The 18452-nt window shown below is 46.1% G+C and overlaps 1 protein-coding gene across 2 annotated transcripts in view; it reads left to right on the top strand.

Annotated features, from left to right (window-relative positions):
• Positions 1 to 3145: 3145 nt before the first annotated feature.
• FBXO40 (F-box protein 40) overlaps positions 3146 to 18452 on the top strand; it is a 35883-nt gene continuing 20576 nt past the window's right edge. The window contains exons 1-2 of one of the 2 annotated variants that reach the window (XM_006258096.3): positions 3146 to 3281; positions 14111 to 14140. In XM_006258096.3, the coding sequence (XP_006258158.3) occupies positions 3273 to 3281; positions 14111 to 14140 (39 nt within the window). In that variant the 5' untranslated portion in view covers positions 3146 to 3272. The remainder of the gene's footprint in view (positions 3282 to 14110; positions 14141 to 18452) is intronic. The other variant, XM_019480125.2, reaches the window with a different exon arrangement.

Here is an 18452-nt window from a genome sequence, read left to right as displayed (position 1 = left end):
GATATGGTGAGGCTGGTAGAGGCTCCCCGAGCCTCCCCAAGCCTGGGTCTGCAGATATGGCGAGGCCCAGGCTCTCCGAGCTGCTGGTAGAGGGTGCAGCTGGGAAGCTAGGTGGGACAGGCTGCTGGAAACCCAAGGGGCCTGTCACAACCCAAGGGTGTGATTTTTGTTTGTGTGTGCTTCGGCACTGCTGAATTATTTCCCACCATTTGTAGCTTTCTTTGCAGGGTGCATTTCTTCGTTGCAGCAGAGAAATGCACGTTGCAAGGAGTTCCCGCCGTTTGTATTCAGATTCCCGCCGTTTGTATTGAGATTCGTGCCCCACTATTGGTCAGCTCTAAATTATTCCTAAGTGGCGGCTAGCGATTGGCTTGCTAGCCGTATAAGAGGCTTGAGTGGTTTCCGCCCAAGTTGGAGGACTCCACAACCATCTGGAAGAGGAGAACTTCACGTCTCGTGAAGATCTCTAAGCGCTGCGGAGCCTATCGGACCCAGCGTGTATCTCAAGAAGGCTATAGGGGTCTGATCAGCCTCTCGCCTCTCCCCGTCGCCGCCTGATCCCTCGACGTACCCTTCCCTGTGCGCAAAGTTCCATGGAGCCTAGCAAACTTTGTGTGAGTGAATCCAGAGCTCTACCTGGGGTTTGAGTCCTGCAGTTTTTTTCTTCCCGTCGCCAAAACCCCATTGCGACGTAGTCCTGAGGTTTTTGTTCATCTCCCGTCGCCGAAACCCCATTGCAATGTACCCTTACGTTCTGCAGGTTCGAGTTTTTTGTTTTGTTTTGTAACCGCAACTCAAGCAAGTTTTCCTGCCTGCACCGCGACCATCTTCGGTGTAAGTAAAATAATCTTAAATCAACCACTAAGCGTCCATGCCTAATTCTAGCGTGCCGCCTGTCTTCCCCAACCCGGCGTGTCCGGGCTGCTGGCGACAGCCCACTGCGCGAAAAAAGGGCCTCGGACTGCTCCCGGCCCGCACAGGGCCCTCTCCTGGTGATGTGTCACCGGGGGTGCCAGGCCAAAGATGGAGCTTGGGCAGGCCACCCATGCAGCTATAGACAGCGGCCTGGGTCCTGGGGCCTGAGTATGTCCATCAGTAGACGCAGACAATTCCACCTGGAAAAGGGACACTTGTCACAGTCTGAAGACCCCCTGGGAGGGGAAGAAGACAGAGAAAAAGGAAAGGACAATGTTGTAACTGGACTCAGAGACAGTGAGGAAGACAGCAACAGGATCAGCAGCAATGGAAGTGACAGCAAAATCGACAGCAACAAGGACAGGGAATGAACTGAGAATGCAAACCCCAAATCAGGGTTTGGACTAAGGGACTGAGATTGGGTTAGGGAAGGGCAGTGGGTGGGTGCATGGGGATGCAGGGGAGCTGCTGCGTTTATTGTAACAGGTTCATGGTTTCTTAATGTGGTTTAAGGTGTGTGATGGAAAGTTTTATGCTAGATGATGTGTGTATCTATCTATCTATCTATAACTATATAGAAATATATTTAAAAAAAAAATGTCTGTCAGTTGCCACATAAAAGGCATGGAATTATAGGCACTCCTTGACTTAACAGTTGTGGTCTGTGATGGTGATCCACTGTGCCCACAAGGCCTTGACATTTATGCGGCACTGCCGCAGTGACTGGAAGTGCCCATGCTCCCACATCTGGCCTGACAGCACCTCATAGACATGGGTGTTGGAATGTCCATTCTGCTCAAACTGGTGCTGCCCCTCCACCTTTCCGCCCAGCACCACGAGGGCACCAGTTTCCTCCATGGACCAATTGGGGCCATGGGTGGTGTGTACAGCATGGCCATGGCCATGGACAAGGAGGGCACCACCATGGGCCTCTGCACAGCTGTCTCTGCGCCCCGGCATGGCTGGGACTGGCAGCCATACGGCTAAGGCAATGGCCTGCAGTACCTGCAGGCTCATAGCAGGCTGCTGGGGGTGGGCTGCAGGCAGGTGGAGCTGGCCCCAGAAGTCAGAAGCTGCTTGCAGCTGGGCCTGGGTGCTGGCAGTCCTGGCTGCAACCTGCAGCAACCTGCTGGCCTGGATGGCATGGGAACTGCACTGCGAGGTGCGTGGCAGTGCAGTGCCAGGCAGCAGCGCTGGGCTGCAAGCAGGCTAAGGCAGTTGGCCTGCGGCCTTCCCAGGGGGACACAGGGGCCTGCAGTACCCTTGGGCTCTTTGCTGGTGTGCCCCAGGGCTCAAAATGCCTACAGGAAGCCATAGAGGCAACCCAGCCCTGGGGCAGGAGAGGCTCCCAGTCTAGAGCCCTGGGGCTAGCCTCAGGTCAGCCCCCGAGTGGCAGAGGTGGCCTGGAAATAAACTTGTTCCCAGGTCACATCTACATGTGCAATAACTAGTTACAGGTAGCAAATTTACTTGTTATTAAACATTTTTACTTTTCAGTAAGCATGCACATGTGGGTACTGTGCAGCAAGCCTGTACTATAATGTAGGAATAACAATGCATTTTAGAGGTATTGTCTACTAGCCTCCATCATTTTTTTTTGTCAAGCCATCTTTAATAGCTATAGTTGGTTCTTGAAGATAGTTGTAAGCCTTTTCTTGGCCTGGACTTTAGCAGAATACTTCTGGATCTCCACCAAGGTGGTATCTCCCCCTTCCTCTCTCCTCTTTTCCCCTCTTCCCCTTCCCCACCTCCCTTCCCCCGAGAAATGGCAGAGGCATGAAATAGAAATTGCTTGTATCTTTGGATTTTTTGCAGTACAGAAATAAGTCTGCAGGCAATTAGATACATGCCATTACTGTGTATTAGTTTCTGTTGCTGGAGTTCATAACAATAGGAGGAAAAAGCATAGTTATGAGACCAATGAAGGGCACAGACCAATATGGGCAGTTAGATTTAAATTCTGGGTAAGTGGTAGCATGGATGTGTTAAAGGACTGCAGGACACACACAAAAAATAGTTCTTGTATGTGGAAAATGTTTATTAGCCATTTCACCAAACATCCAATTCCAAAGACATGAGTCATTTCTTCCTCTCCTGCTTTCTCTGTTAAACATCACTCCAGAAGTGACAGTGTTAATAAATACAGTGAAATGGTATCTCTGTAAGCCGAGCCACATGGTCACATGGCTCAGCATGCTGGTTTTATTTTTAACATCCCAAACTACTTAATATACTTTTCTACTTGGGCTTTCTCTGTCTTTCTGTTTGTTCCTCTTTCTCTGCACCTACGTATCTTTCCACCTCACTTCAACACTGCTGAGCAAAACCAAGAGTCTTGGTGCTATCACAGGGATCCTATGATCAAGGTAAGGATTTGTAAATAGAGTCTTTATTAAAACAAGTTTATGCTTTATTTCCCAGCTATGCCATAAAAATCAAAACTGAAACCTACATATCTCAGTGGTTAAAATAAAACCACTTAGATTATAAAAACTTATAAAAAATAAGTGCTCACTGGTGCTCAGTGCCTCAGTTTTTATCCACTATACCTCAACACCTCTAAAATTGACATGCAGGATGTCTCCTGTTGAACATCCAGAACAGAGGCACCCAATATTGATGAGCACTTCTGAAAATGTTGGCCTTAAACTTTATTTTTTATTTTTCTAGTAATCCATACAAATTCTGAATATTTTAATGGTTCGCTTATATACTTCCCTAAAACAATTGCATATACACTGTAAATTACATTTAAGAAAAAATTCAAAATATGGGCTTTAAGCTGTAAACTTCAACTTCAACATGAGGTTGCAGAAGCAGAGGGCAGAAGGTCAAATGAAGATTCAACCTTTGGGATTTTCAAAGTATTCTGAAAAAGAAGGTTGCAAGATACATAGGTGAAGGGCTGGAAAAAAAAGTCAGGAGTAACCTTGAGATGCCCTGAAGCAAGCCATTCATAAGACTTTAAAAACTAACTACAGTGGGGAAAAACAGGAAGACATTTCCATGTCTAGCCCCAAAGTAGATTCTAAGACAATATAAGATTACACAGAGACAGTGTTGATGGCACATCATAGAATTGATATTTTTAATATTATAAGGACTCTTTTAGTTGCTCATGACTTTGCCAAATTTTAACCTTTTGAACTGAAATTTTCAATCCTGGGTTCCTTTCAATTTTCTGTCTTAGAGCAAAGTTAAAAAAAAATTCTAGCAATGAAACTATAACATTCTTATAAATGTGAAAGTATTGTAATTGTTTAGTTCAGAAGCTTGAAATATGGAAATATGATATGCCCTGTTGTTAGAGAGGTGCCTTTTGTCAGTCCTATAAAATCTGACCAAATTTGGCCAGGTTATAAACCACTGAAAAATTGCAGATAGCACATAATCAGCAGAAGTCCATGAGTGTTCAGCATCATTATGATCCAAAGAGTTCATCTCTACTTCTGCTGCATCCCCACACAGTTCCCAGGTGCTAACAGATGTCACAAAGAAATCCCACTAAGCTAAGAAATGTGCTTTATTCTGGAGTGTTATGGAGATAACTAGGCAGACAAGGTTCCTTGGGTGAATCTGATATCTTATTAGACCAACCCAAATAGTTGGAAAATAGTTATTAAGCAAGCTTTCGGGTTCAAAAACCCTTCGTCAGGCTAAGGAAGTTTCAGCAGTTGGTGTGTGCTCTTCCTGGACGGAATGAAAAGTAAAGAAGCCAGCAGCTGGGGTGGTATGCATACAAGGCAGGTAAATGTAGATTGAGGAGTCGGTGGGTGACAGACAGGCTGGGGAGGGGTGGGGGAGGGGAGGGGAAAAGAGAGAGAAGGGGGATGAAAGTGGAGAGATATCTGGGGAGTCAGATGTCAGGCAGGTTATAATGTGTCATAAATCCAATGTCTATATTTAGTCCATGATTTTTAGTATCCAGGAGGTTGATGAAGTGGAGTTCATAGGCTCATCTCTGAGAAGTGTTTTGTAAATTTCCTTTGAGGATCTGGACTGAGAGATTGGAGAGAACTTTTTTGCAATTGTTCTTCCTACAGTTAGGGGCCATTGCGGTGCCAGGCACCAAAACTAACAGGAAGGACACTATCTCCCCTGTGCTCTCAGTGTTCTTCTTAGGTCTGTGCAGCATGAAAGCCCCAAGGTAATCATTTGACTCTACTAGTATGGGCTGAGAAGCAAAGGTTGGGCTTGAGAGAAAAAACAGCAATGGAGGACCAGGACATAATCTAGGTGTTCGAGCTGGGTACACAGACACAAATGATAGAGATGGAGAATGAAGCAGGAAGGAAAGTATAGAAAGAGGTAGGATGGGAGCCAGGGGACAGAGGCAGAACTTTATCTACAAGGTAGCATCCCTCCCTAGAACCAGGCTGTCAGCGATTTCTATTGATGAGATCTGTCTCACCTAGGTTCTGGTTCACAGAAGACACCATTATGCTTCAAAAGTGCTTTAAACTAGCTGGCAGGAGCACAGATAGCATTACTGCAGTGACAGCATGGAGATCATCATGGTCTAGGCACCTCTGTATTTAACCAGGGTCCCAAAGAGGTTTTGCAATCTGCAATGATGCCTAGTTGGTTGTGTCTAAACAGTTTTTGGTACTCAGACTAGCTAGTTTGTAGCAAACTCAGGTACTGCTACATACTTTGCAATCACACCTGTTATTGCAGTGTATACTTACTCATCAAGGGTAAACTACTAGTATAAGCAGCTACTCAAGTGACAGAGGTGTGAGCTGTGGCTCTTGGAGGTGCAAACCCTGTCTCTTGGACCACATCAGGGCCAGTACAATTCCATATGATGGAATTCCTGTTTACTCATGGTTTAAAGAGCAAAGTAGGCAACTCCAGTGTAGCACATTAGGCAAATGAGGGTTGCATAGTGTCTGGTGAAAATGTATTATAATATAGTCTTTAAATGCATAATTGCATGCTGTTTTTCCACAGCTCCAAGAAATAAAATGGGGTTGTGTAGCCAATGAAGTCTGTAAGTTATCTGTTTGTTGGATATAGAAAGGGTATAGTGAATGAGGCAGAGGGCTGCAGGGAAAGAAAAAAAGAATCTCTTGTTTAAATCAAATGGATTCCAGGGAAATGGATGTTTCCTCCCACTATCAAAGTTCCTGAGTGATATATTCACTGCACACTCATGGTAGCAAGTGACAACAGAAAGAGAGCCATAAAAATACTAAGTACTCTGAAAAAAATCAGGCTGTAGGTATCTTCAGCTGGACATCCAAAATGTGTACACTTCAGTATCCTGTTCACAGAAATAATAAAAAATAATACTTTACATCAAAGAGTGGTGTGAAAATAAATTCATTAATGTTTATAAGTTGCTCAGATACCACAGTGAGGAATGTTGTAGAAAGAGACCCTAAAGAAATTAATAATTCATCTTATGTAGAACATAAGACATAGGGACACACAATTTGTAATGAGGATAAAAAGAAATACTGAGCTTTTACCCATGCAGTAACCAACTGTGCACTTAATGAGGAACATGAACATTCTTTTAAAGAAATTTTTAAAATATAAATCTTTGGATTTAAGCATTCCTAAGATTTTCCAGAGTAAATATTCTTAATTTTGGAAAGCTGATTTGTTGTAAATTTGCAATCAGATCCTAAAGATGTCCTATGATCGTTATCATTTGAGGAATCTGATGCACTACTACACTGTCATTCAAATGGAAATTTCCTCAAGTTTCTTTAGAAAAAGCTTGGATATGCTGCAACACCATTATATCCTAAGACACCAATGATCTACATGTAGTAAGCATCCTACTAGAAAACAGCTGCACTATTTTGGATTAATTTATTAAAGCTGAATTAGTTTAAGAAACTCACTGGTAAATAAATAGTTTAATCTATGAACTCATTAGACCTGCCCAGGGGTCAGACATCACTGCTGTCAAAATAATAGCTGTATATTTTAAACTCTATTTGATTTATCATAAAGACATATAAATTATTTTTTTGTTACTGAAGTGGACAGAATTGGAACACTCCTGTAGTTTTGAACACATATCAAGCAAGCTTTTCAATATATAACCCAATTTTTGTGCATTTATTTGCCAGTTGCCAAGAGCAGGGCCATATTAATGCATAGGCAAACTAGTCACATGCCTATAGCCCTAAGCTGCTGGCAGCCCTGGTCTTTCCCTCCATGGCATCAGCAGGAATAGCCCCATTCACCTCTCTTTCCTGCCCTTCCCTTCCCCTCCGCTCTGCAGGCCTCGCTGCAGCAGCAGCTGCTTCCTAGCTGTGGCTCTGAGCCCTACTCCCCACAGGAAGCAGTGCCAAGGTGGGGAGGGGTGTTTCAACCGGCCTGGGGCCCATGAGTTTATTTGCCTAGGGCCACTAAAGAGTTAATCCAGCCCTGGCCAAGAGACTGAGAAATACAACCCATTTCAAAGCTGTAGCCAAGTTCAGAAAAGTTTGTTCTCCTTATTCAACCTATTTGCTCCTTGTGTACCTTAGAATTTTATCTGTTACCTTTACTGACCCCAGAATTATTTTAGCATCTGTTGGTATTTTGAGTTGATATTGCTGCTGGAGAGTGAGCCATAATTTATTGCATCTTGCATCAGCAATAGTCATCGGCCAACGTCTGAAGACAGAGCTTCTGATTACTGACTAGATGACAGGGAAGCAAAAACCCATTAGGCTCTGGTGGAGATTGATGCTTAATATGAAAAATCAGATTAAGCAAGTTGGATATTCAGCAAAAGAGATGAAAAGTCACTCTTCTCCTCTTTTAGGCTATAAAAAATTGATAAGGCCCAAATTAAAAAGATCAGGTCTGAGCTCACATGAACTATGATACTGAATCTAAACTTCAGGCTCTGTCCTCTGTTCATCTCTGGTAAAAGTGAATGAGGTGTTTTATTTTTGCAGCAGATAGAATTAGTTTCATTTTACGCTAGCATAACTGAAAGCAGGATCAGCTCCAGAAATTCTGTAGACTACACTTTTTGCATTCTGCACCCAATGGACTTGTGCAAATTGTAAGTGAAATGAATGCTTACATGCATTAGTTACCGGTCAGATTTATATGTGTGTATGTATGTATGTATGTGTATACATATATGTGTATGTATGTATGTATATATAAATACCCACATACACACACACATATATATTCTATATATATGTCAATTGCTGTGTGTATATCTAGATATCTAGATAGATATATAGGTATAGATATCAATGGTTTGTCCTGAATTTAGTCCTTCAGTGGAAAGTACTGTTCAAACATTCATGTTTTTTATTACTGCGTAACATACCCAGCCTTCCTCTAACCTTATGTAAGTCCTGGCTGAGACTATTTTTAGAGATTACATTTGCAATGAAATACTATAAGAATCAAAGTGGCAGGGATGCTGCCAGTGAGAAATAAACTGCCCAGTGTCTTGCTCTTCTGAGCTGCTTAAATGCAGATAAAAACTAATACAGCCATGAGAGAAAGATCTTATCTTTTAAAATATATGAATATTGGACTTCAAGACTGAATCATAGAAAATTAGGGTTGGAAGGGACCTCAGGAGGTCATCTAGTCCAGCCCCCTTCTCAAAGCAGGACCATCCCCAACTAGCTTTGTCTAGCTGGGTCTTAAAAACCTACAAGGATGGAGATTCCACCACCTCTCTGGGTAACCTGTTCCAGTGTTTTACTACCTTCCTTATGATAAAATTCTTCCTAATATCTAACCTAAACTTCCCTTGCTGCAACTTGAGACCATTGCTCCTTATTGGTGTCATCTGCCACCACTGAGAACAGTCTAGCTCCATTGTCTTTTGAACCACCCTTCAGGTAGTTGGAGGCTGCTATTAAATCTCCTCTCAGTCTTCTCTTCTCTAGACTAATTGCATCTTGGTATACACCACATTTTTTACCCTTTCATGAGCTGCAATGGTGTAACTGTTTGCACGAGCAGGTTTTCTGGATGCTTTAAAAGTCCTTCTGGTGTACAAAAGTAAAACTCCTCAAATGTAGTTTAGTTTGGCTCACCAGGAATTAAAGTGTCATGTCCATAGATTCATTGTGTGCAAACACAGAGGCACTCAAAGACATGTAGTGAGCGTCTCTGTCCACCAAATGGCACTGCGACTTTTTTGTAGTTCACCCCTTCAAGTTGCTTCCACTTTCAAATTGCTTCTGCTTTTTTTTCTTGTGCTGTTTGCCAGCTCCGTGCACCCACAGCTGTGGGGCAGGGCACAGGTGAGGGGCCCCGGGCTGGAGGCAGGGCAGCACTGGACTGTCCTGCTCTTCTATGGCACTGGCTGGGGACTAGGCTTAATTAGTTTGAAAACCAACTGTGTGCAAACACTGGTGCGAGGTTCCAAATCGTAATTCATTAAAAAACCTAATGCATGCAAACACTGATGTGACACTCCAAAATAAACAAATTTAAATGTTATAAACCTATTTAATTTAATGAGAATTAAACTCCATGGTGTGTATAGGCACCCATTAAGCCCAGTTCCCTTACCCTCTCCTCAGAAGTCATGTCCCCCAGGCACCTCACCATTTTTGTTGCCCTCCGCTGAATTCTGTCCAATTTATCCAAATCTTTTCTGTAGTTGGGGGTGGAGCAAAACTGAACACTCCAGATATGGCTTCACCAGTGCTGAGTAGAGGGGAATAATCACTTCCTTTGACCTGCTGGCAACACGCCTACCAATGCAGCCCAGTATGCCGCTAGCCTTTTCAGCAACAAGGGCACACTGCTGGCTCATATTCAGCCTATTGTCCACTGTAACCCCCAGGTCTTTTCTGCAGAGCTGCTGCCCAGCTGGTCAGCCCCCAGTTTGTACTGGTGCATGGGATTGTTCTGTCCTAAGTGCAGGACTTTGCACTTGTCCTTGTTGAACCTCATGAGATTTCAGCTTTTTCTGCATTCTCTGTCACAAGGATGCCTCCCCCATTCAGTAAGGGACCCACGCTTTCCCTCAGCCTCCTCTTGCTACCCACATACTTGTAGAAACCCTTCTTATTACCATTCACATCCTTTGCTAGCTGCAACTCCAATTGCACTTTGGCCTTCCTGACTTCATCCCTGCATGCAGGAGCAATACTCTTATACTCCTCCCTAGTTATGTGTCCAAGTTTCCACTTCTTATAAGCTTCCTTTTTGTGATTTAATTTACTGAAGAATTCACTGCTAAGCCAAACTGGTCTTTTGCCATACTTGCTAGTCTTCCACATTGAGATGGTTTGTTCCTGTACTCTCAGTAAGACTTATTTAAAGTAGACTCCTAGACTCCTCTCTCCTTCAGACTGCCCTTCCAGGGGAGGAACTCATCCTGCCTATCAGTTTCCTGAGTAAGTTGAAGTCTGATTTTCTGAAGTCCAGAGTCTTTACTCTGCTGCCCTTCATTCTTCCTTTCCTCAGGATCCTGAACTCAGTCATCTCATGGTCACTGCTGCTGAAGTTGCTACATCCACTACTACATTCCCCACCACATCATCCTGGTTTGTGAGCAGCAGATCAAGAAGAGCATGACCCCTAGCTGGCTGCTTCAGCACTTGCACCAGGAAATTGTCCCTTGCACTTTCCAAAAATTTCCTGAATTGCCTGTGAGCTGCTGTATGGTCAGCGCCAGCCTCGTGTTATCCCAAGTGCAGATTGAACCCACCTCTGTGGGGAGCCCAGCTGGACTAGGCAGGAGTGTCTCTGGAGTTTCCTGGGTACACAGAGACAATGGCACTGATGGGTGGTGAAGCAGGAGGGAAGGGAAGGGGAGAAGACATGCTGCTGAGCACAGAGGGAAGGAGAGTGAGGATTCTTATTTGCTTCAGGCACTTAAAAAAACCCCACCCTTGGCTGCTTCTCCCATGACACAGCTGACTGAAATGGGATGCATCTGTGCCACTGTACCCCCTTCCCCCAGACACACCCCTGGTTCCAGCAGTTTCCTTCTTCTGATGGGGTTTCTTGCCTCTACAGAGTTCAGAGCTAAGCCTCTTACCTTGCTCAGCAGTGGCACTTCTCCTGTCCAAGTTCTTGATGCTCTGGGCCACAAAAGTTCTGTTCTTAAAGGGGCCTTCCCTGTCCATCAGTGCTTTCTCCATGACAGGGCTTGGGTCCCCTGTTACAGATAACCTACCAGTTAGCAAGGCTGGATCCAGAGGGGTTGTAGGGACATGGTCGCCCTCCCCTTTAGACCATGCCATGGGAGCAGCAGCCAGAGATTATTTGTAAGTTCCAAAATAAGGTGAAAATTCCACCCCCCTGCTTGTCTTCTGTGTTCAGTGACACATCCCCTCCCCCCCTGTCTCTGGCTAACCTGGGGTTGTGGTGGACTCTAAAGTCACTACTGCCCCACTCCAGCTAGTCTGCATAGGGAACCAGGCTCAGCTGGGGAAAGTGGCAGTGGTGACAGTGGGTGGGTTCACCTGTCTACCATGTCCCCCAGGGTGTTCCCTGCCAGCCCAGGCGCAGGCCCGGGGAGGGAGAATGAAGCATGTGTGGGGCAAGAGCAGCTCTGGAACGCACTCTCATCCATAGGGCATCCAAGGACAGTGGGGCAGCAGTGGGTGAGGGAGGAGGTGAATGAGAGGAGAAGAGACGGAGTAGAGAAGGGAGGGGGTACCAAGAGCCCAGGAGGGGGGAGATTCTTACCTGATTTAGAAAAGTCCTGGCTGCTGATCCTGTGGTGTTGTCCGCCTGTCCTGGCAGGGGAGATGGGAAGCTTAGAGTAGGGGTACAGTTACCCCTGCAATGAGTTGTTGCTTGCAGAGCTCACTTTACATAATCCTGGATCTGCCTCTGCAAGCTGGAGAAAGGCCATTTTGTTCTGTATTGTAGGAATGAAGAAATAATGTTGAGTTATACGTAAATCAACACACTGCTTTGACTGACTTTATGCATACAAACAAAAAGGGAATCTATAAATCCAAGCAATTCAGGGCTCAAGCTATGCCATCCTATGTAACACTGGTGTTTTTCACCTCTCCCTGAATCACCAGGCATTGGTCAGAGCCAGAAGCAGCAATGGAATAGTCAAGCATGACAAATCCTTTCAGAGCTGAGAGTTCAAACTGAAAGAGGTCAAGTTTTAATATAGGTATCAATTAGGGCTGTGTGAAACAGCACCGTTTTGTTTTGAATTCTGTTTTGCCATTTCAAAGGGACAGTATTTCGTTTCATCATTTCGTTCCATTTTGAAGCGCTGTTCCATTTCATTTCATCAAAACTGTTGCACTGTTTCAAAGTGTTTTGATGTTTTGCCCATAGGCTATAATGGGAAATTATGAAAATGCCTATAACTTTGTAATTTCTTGCCTGATTCAGATGAAAATTGCAAGGATGGTAGCCCCTTCTGAGGGCATGAAGCCTGCCATGTTTCAAGGAGCTAGGTGCTTCTGGGAAACTGCACCTCAAAGTGCTGACAAGCAAAACTCATATCACTTGCAAGCAGCGGCAGCCTCCTGTCATCCTGCACGCAGATCTGGGGCCCGCAACCCCGGGAGGGCTGTGGGGTTGTGCCGGACTCATCCCGGTGGTGCAGGCCCCCGAATCTGCACTCGGGATAACACGAGGCTGACGCTGCCACCTGTGACTAGTGCTGGGCACAGCCCACACCCAGTGCTGGGAAGACTGGTTTTGCCACTGGGCCCAGACAGAAGCAGCAGCCTCCTATCATTTCATGCACAGATCTGGGGGCCTGCACCCCCAGGAGGAGTCCAGCAGTGCTGGGAAGGCAGGTTGAGCTCTGTGGGGCTGGTGGAGCCACTTGGAGTGCAGCCCTGGCTCCCCCTGCTTCCTACCACCAGGTTGCACTCTGAGCGGCTCCGCAAGCCCTATGAAGCTTAGCCCTGTGGCAGAAGGTGGCAGGAGAGTCAATGGTGGAGCCGCTCAGAATGTAGCTCTGGCCAGTGGCTCACCCCACCTCCTGCTGCCAGGCTCAGCTCCGTGGGGCTGGCGGAGCTGCTCAGAGCGCAGCCCGGTGGCAGGACATGGGGGAAAGCCAGGGCTGCGCTCTGACTGGCTCCACCAGCCCCACAGAGCTCAGCTCGGTGGTGGGAGGCAGAGGAGAGTCAGGGCTGTGCTCTGAGCAGCTCCACCAGCTCTATGGAGCTGAGCCTGGCAGCAGGAGGCAGAGGAGAGCCATCAGCCAGGGCTGCGCTCCAAGTGGCTCCACCACTGGCTCTCCCTCCACCTCAAGCTGCCAGGCTGAGCTCCATGGGGCTGGCAGAGCCGCTCAGAGCACCGCCCTGATGAGCATAGCCCAGCAGCTGGAGGCTCCGCAGCCCCATGGAGCTGAGACTGGCAGCAGGAGGCGGCAGAGAGCCAGTGGCTGCTCCAAGTGCAGCCCTGGCCAGTGGCTCTCCCCCGCCTCCTGCTGCCAGGCTCAGCTCTGTGGGGCTGTGCTTGGAGCCAGGACTGCACTCCAAGCAACTCTGCCAGTCCTATGGAGTTCAGCCTGGCAGCGGAAGGCGGCGGGAGAGCCAGTGGTGGAGCCACTCGGAGCACAGCCCTGGTGAGCACAGCCTGACAGCGGGAGGCTCCACAGCCCCACAGAGCTGAGCCTGGTGGCGGGAGGCAGGGGAGAGGCACTGGCTAGGGCTGCGATCCGAGCAGCTCCACCACTGGCTCTCCACTGCTGGGCTGAGCTCCATGGGGCTGGTGGAGCCGCTTGGAGTGCAGCCCTGGCTCTCCCCTGTCTCTCACCACTGGGTTGCTTCGAAACTTAAAATGTTTTGAAACTTTTGAAATGTTTCGAGTGCCCTCATTTCATTTTGAAGCTGTTTCTACGCCTTTTGCTTAATTTTGATTTCACTGTTTCAAGCTTGAAATGCATTGAAAGAGCTTTGAAATGAAACACTTGTTGAAATTTCGCACAGCCCTCATATTAATATATGTCAGTTTCCTTCCTGTAGTATTATTACTGATTCCCTCTCATTAATTCTTACAGTATCACTCCTTTCCAGGAAACAGCACAAAGAACAGGGTTCAGTGAATAGGAGAGAAGAAGGATCTTATAGCACACTGGGCCCTAGTTCACTTCCTCTGTCACAGCTGCTGCTGTTTGTTAGGATGGGGTGTTTGCAACTGAATGTTCTGCAGGGAACTGCAAAGTACTAATGTCTAGGCATTGGAGTACTGGTGCCACTGTATTTTTTAGTTTACTGAAAAAGAAGAAGTTTGATTAATTTACTAATTTTGTGCCTTTTTCTCCCAGAGCCAACCAAGACAGTCCACTGGAGCTATGGTAGGTCCTGTTGAGAAGAAAATATGATTCACTTGTTTTAAGACAGTGCCAGCAAAGTTGCCAATATCCTTTCTTTACCTTGAGTGCATATAAATTCTCCAGCTTTGTACCATTCTTTGTTGCAGATCAAAGGAAAATAAAAAAAGCTTCTGATTTGGTCATCTACATGGCACTTTTGGTCCTCTAAAGCTGTGGTTCCCAACCCCTGGGCCACAACCCAGTACCAGGCTGCAAAGGGTTGGCTGCTGATCTGTAGGAGGGTTGGCTGCTGGGCCGGAAGGCTGGAAGTGACTAGCGTAGTGCGGACTGGTAGCCAACCCTTTTTTATACTCAGTATAAAAAAGGGTTGTCTGTCAGTCCACATTATGCTGGTCCGCAGTTTGCTGGCCCCTGGTCACTTTCGGTCCTTGGTCACTTCCCGTCCATAGTTTGCCAGTCCGTGGTCTAAAAAGGTTGGGAACCACTGGTCTAAAGTGCCAAAAATCGCATTTAAGCAGAGGTAGACTGTGTGCAAAGCCTAGTTTTGTAGACTGTCTTCAGAGATGATTACATGCATGCCCAGACTGGCACAAATGTAGCTGGGTACACACGTGTCCCTTGTGGATGAATAGTGGCACTCAGGGCCTGAAAATGTGGTTGACCAAAACACAAGACTATAGAAAACTGGACTCAGGAACGGAGGAGGGCCTTCTATCTTTTACTTCTAGCTAGCATGGGCCCTTGCTCCCAGTGAGGAAGAAATGCCCTCCTCTAGTCTGGCTTAGCTTCAAAAGGAGCCCTGAATAACACCTAACCTGTTGTGTAGTTGTTAGAACACTGCTGTTAAGTCAGAAAGACCCATGTTTGCAATCCCTTGTGGGTGAGCAAGGCCTAAAACTCAGATCCTTTAGCTTCCTAGATAAGTGCTTTAGGCCCTAGAGGAGTGAAAGACAGGAAAGACATCCTCTTTCTTGTTGCTACTGCACTTGCCTAGTTTCTGTGAGTACCTGGTTATGTACATGGACACTATGCAGCCAGGAACAGCATTCCTGCCTGTAAGTGGCACTTTTGGCTCTTAAACAAACAAAAAAATCCATGTAAACAACCAAATCTAGACAAGGGAATAGAAAGCCACCCTTAGATGTCTCATTGTCACCAACACATGTAATAGGATCTGCCCCTGTTACATGATGTAGCTTGTGGCAGGGTGACCCCCTGGGCCTCCTGCCAGCCATGGCTGCTCTGATCCAGCTCAACATGCTGCGGTCTCAGGCACACATTCAAACAGTGTGCCCAGGAGCAATAAACTCTGACACAATAAATGCCAGAGTTTATTGTTTCACATTGTGTACACGTGCCCAGATATGAGCAAAGCCTGATCAAACTGTTGCAGCATGGTGCCAGCTTGCTCTGTGCAGTGTCTCTGCTGGTTGTGGTGAGATGCAAAATAAAAAGCAGGGCCAGGAGCTGATGTTTAAATATCCCTCCTGGTTAAGAGAAATATTTTGATTCCCTAAATAATTTCTGACACCAGAGCCACACATGTACAAACTAACCAGATTGGTGCTCCATTGTCTTTACACCACCTCAGTCTTACTTCTCCTTAAAAGGAGTCTCCTCTGCTCTGCTCCTAACTCCCTGTCTGGCCCCCTTACCAAGAGATTCTGCCCCAAGGCAGAAGAGAGACTCCGATAACCCCTGTTCCCATGTTTTCAGTGGAGGGAAGAGCTTTCTCATAAGCTGGATCCTTGCCAGCTCCACTCTCCACATCCTGAACTCATGTCTACCAGCCCCTCTTCCTTGGTCTCTTTGCTTTCCTCCATACATTGTTGAAGATAAAGGGCAAAGAAAGCTCTCTGGCAAACAGGACTTGTCCTTGTGAAGAAGAAAAGGAGAATGGATTTAATTGGTTGGGTAGATATGCACCTTTATAGACTAAGATATACAGAGAAAGAGAGCACAGCCTTTCATAAACTCAAGTTCACTTCATCGGATGCTGTGAAGGACAGTATAAAGCAGAGAATAAAGTGGAGTGAGTGATTATAATACAATACATGGGAAAGCAGGAGGAAGAAAGGAGGGAGGGGAAGGAGGAATACTGTAAGAGGCATACGAGCAAAGAACCCATAGAAACAAAAAGATCACAAAAGATAATCCAGGTAATGGTCTAAGACGCCATAGTCCCTGTTTAAACCATACTTAACACAGTCCAGTTCATGGATTATTTCTTGTCCTGCAATTTCATGGTCAAACTGTTTTTTAAAAATTTTCTGCCTGAGTACAGCAATCCTGAGGTAAGCGATGGAGTATCCAGAGAGGTTAAAGTGTTCTGACACAGGCCTTTGTGTCTTTCTGCAGCTGGTGTCAGATTGGTATTCATTCATTCTTGCACATAAAGATTTACTCATCTGTTTGGTATAGGCAGCAGATAGGCATTGTAAGCAGGTTATGGTGTTGGTAGAGTTGAAAGTGAATGAACCTTGAATGTTACACTCCTTGATATTTAGTCCAGCAATGATGTGGTGTGTGTTAACATGGGGGCACCGCAGGCATTTGGCTCCATTGCAAGGCTTGGTGGCTTGGTGAGGATGGGAATTAGGTAGCCTGTTGCTTGAGAGATACTGTTTGAGGTTAGGAGGCTGTCTTTAGCCAGGACAGGTTTGTTCCCCATAATCACCTTGAGACAATGATGAAGTGAACTTAGGGTCACCAAAGCTTGTGCTGTCTACATATATCTTATTTAGTTAGTCTATAAAGGTGCATATCTACCTTGCCTTCTGACTAATTTCAGACTAACATGGATAACTATCTTTATCAGTGGACCATAGAATCATAGAAAGTCAGGATCGGAAGGGACCTCAGGACCATCCCCAACTAGATCATCCCAGCCAAAGCTTTGGCTAGCCAGGTCTTGAAAACCACCAAGGATGGAGCTTCCATCACCTCTGTGGGTAACCTGTTTCAGTGTTTTACTATACTCCTAGCGAAAAAATGTTTCCTAATATCTAACCTAAACTTCCCTTGCTGCAACTTGAGACCATTGCTCCTTGTTCTGTCATCTGCCACCACTGAGAACAGTTTAGCTCCACCCTCTTTCAAACCCTGCTTCAGTTAGTTGAAGGCTGCTATTAAGTCCCCTCTCAGTCTCCTCTTCTCTAGACTAAATAAGCCCAGTTACCTCAGTCTTTTCTTATAAGTCATGTTCCCCAGCCCCCTTACCATTTTTGTCACCCTCTGCCGGACTCTCTCCAATTGGTCCACATCCTTTCTGTAGTAGTGACCTGCTGGCAACACTTCGACCAATGCAGCCCAGTATGCTGTTAGCTGGCAACAAGAGCACACTCTTGGCTCATATTCCACTTATTGTCCAGTGTAACCCCCAGGTCTTTTCTGCAGAGTTGCTGCCCAGGTGGTCAGCCCCCAGCCTGTCCTGGTGCATGGGATTGTTCCGTCCTAAGTGCAGGACTTTGCACTTGTCCTTGTTGAACCTCATGAGATTCCTTTTGGCCCAATCCTCTAATTTGTCTAGGTCTCTCTGAATCCTAGCTCTACCCTCCAGTGTATCTACTATTCCCTTCAGGTTGGTGTCAGCTGCAGATTTGCTGAGGGTGCACTCTATGCCATCTTCCAGGTCACTGATGAAGACATTGAACAAAACCAGCACCAGGACCGACCCCTGGGGCATACCACTTGATACCGGCTGCCAACCAAACATTGACTCATTGATTACTACTCTCTGAGCTTGATGCTCCAGCCAGTTTTCCATCCATCTTACAGTCCATTCATCCAGCCCATACTTCCTTGAAGAATGTTCTGGGAGACCATATCAAAAGCTTTGTTAAAAATCAAGATACACCCCATTCACTGGTCTCCTCGCATCCACAGAGCCAGTTCTCTCATCATAGAAGGCAATCAGGTTGGTCAGGCATGACTTGCCCATGGTGAATTTATGCTGACTGTCCCTTATCACTTTTTTCTCCTCTAAGTGTTTAGAAATGGATTCCTTGAGGATCTGCTCCATGAGTTTTCCAGGGACCGAGGTGAGGCTAACTGGTCTGCTGTTCTCTGGGTCCTCCTTTTTCCCTTTCTTAAAGATGGGCACTATGTTTGCCCTTTTCCAATCATCTGGGACTTCTCCCGATTGCCATGAGTTTTCAAAGCTGATGGCCAATGGCTCTGCAATCACAAGACCATGGCCTTGCCCCCCACTCAGTCACCATATTTCAGGTCAGGAAGGAATTTTACCCCTTGGTCAGATTGGTATGGACTGGGGGGGTTGCCTTCCTTTGTACCCCTCTACATGGGATCTCTCTCACACATTAACAATCTTTCA

This window comes from Alligator mississippiensis, chromosome 1 (assembly GCF_030867095.1).
Source record: "Alligator mississippiensis isolate rAllMis1 chromosome 1, rAllMis1, whole genome shotgun sequence".
Classification (NCBI taxonomy): Eukaryota; Metazoa; Chordata; order Crocodylia; family Alligatoridae; genus Alligator; species Alligator mississippiensis.
This window is presented reverse-complemented; position numbering and strand designations above follow the sequence as displayed.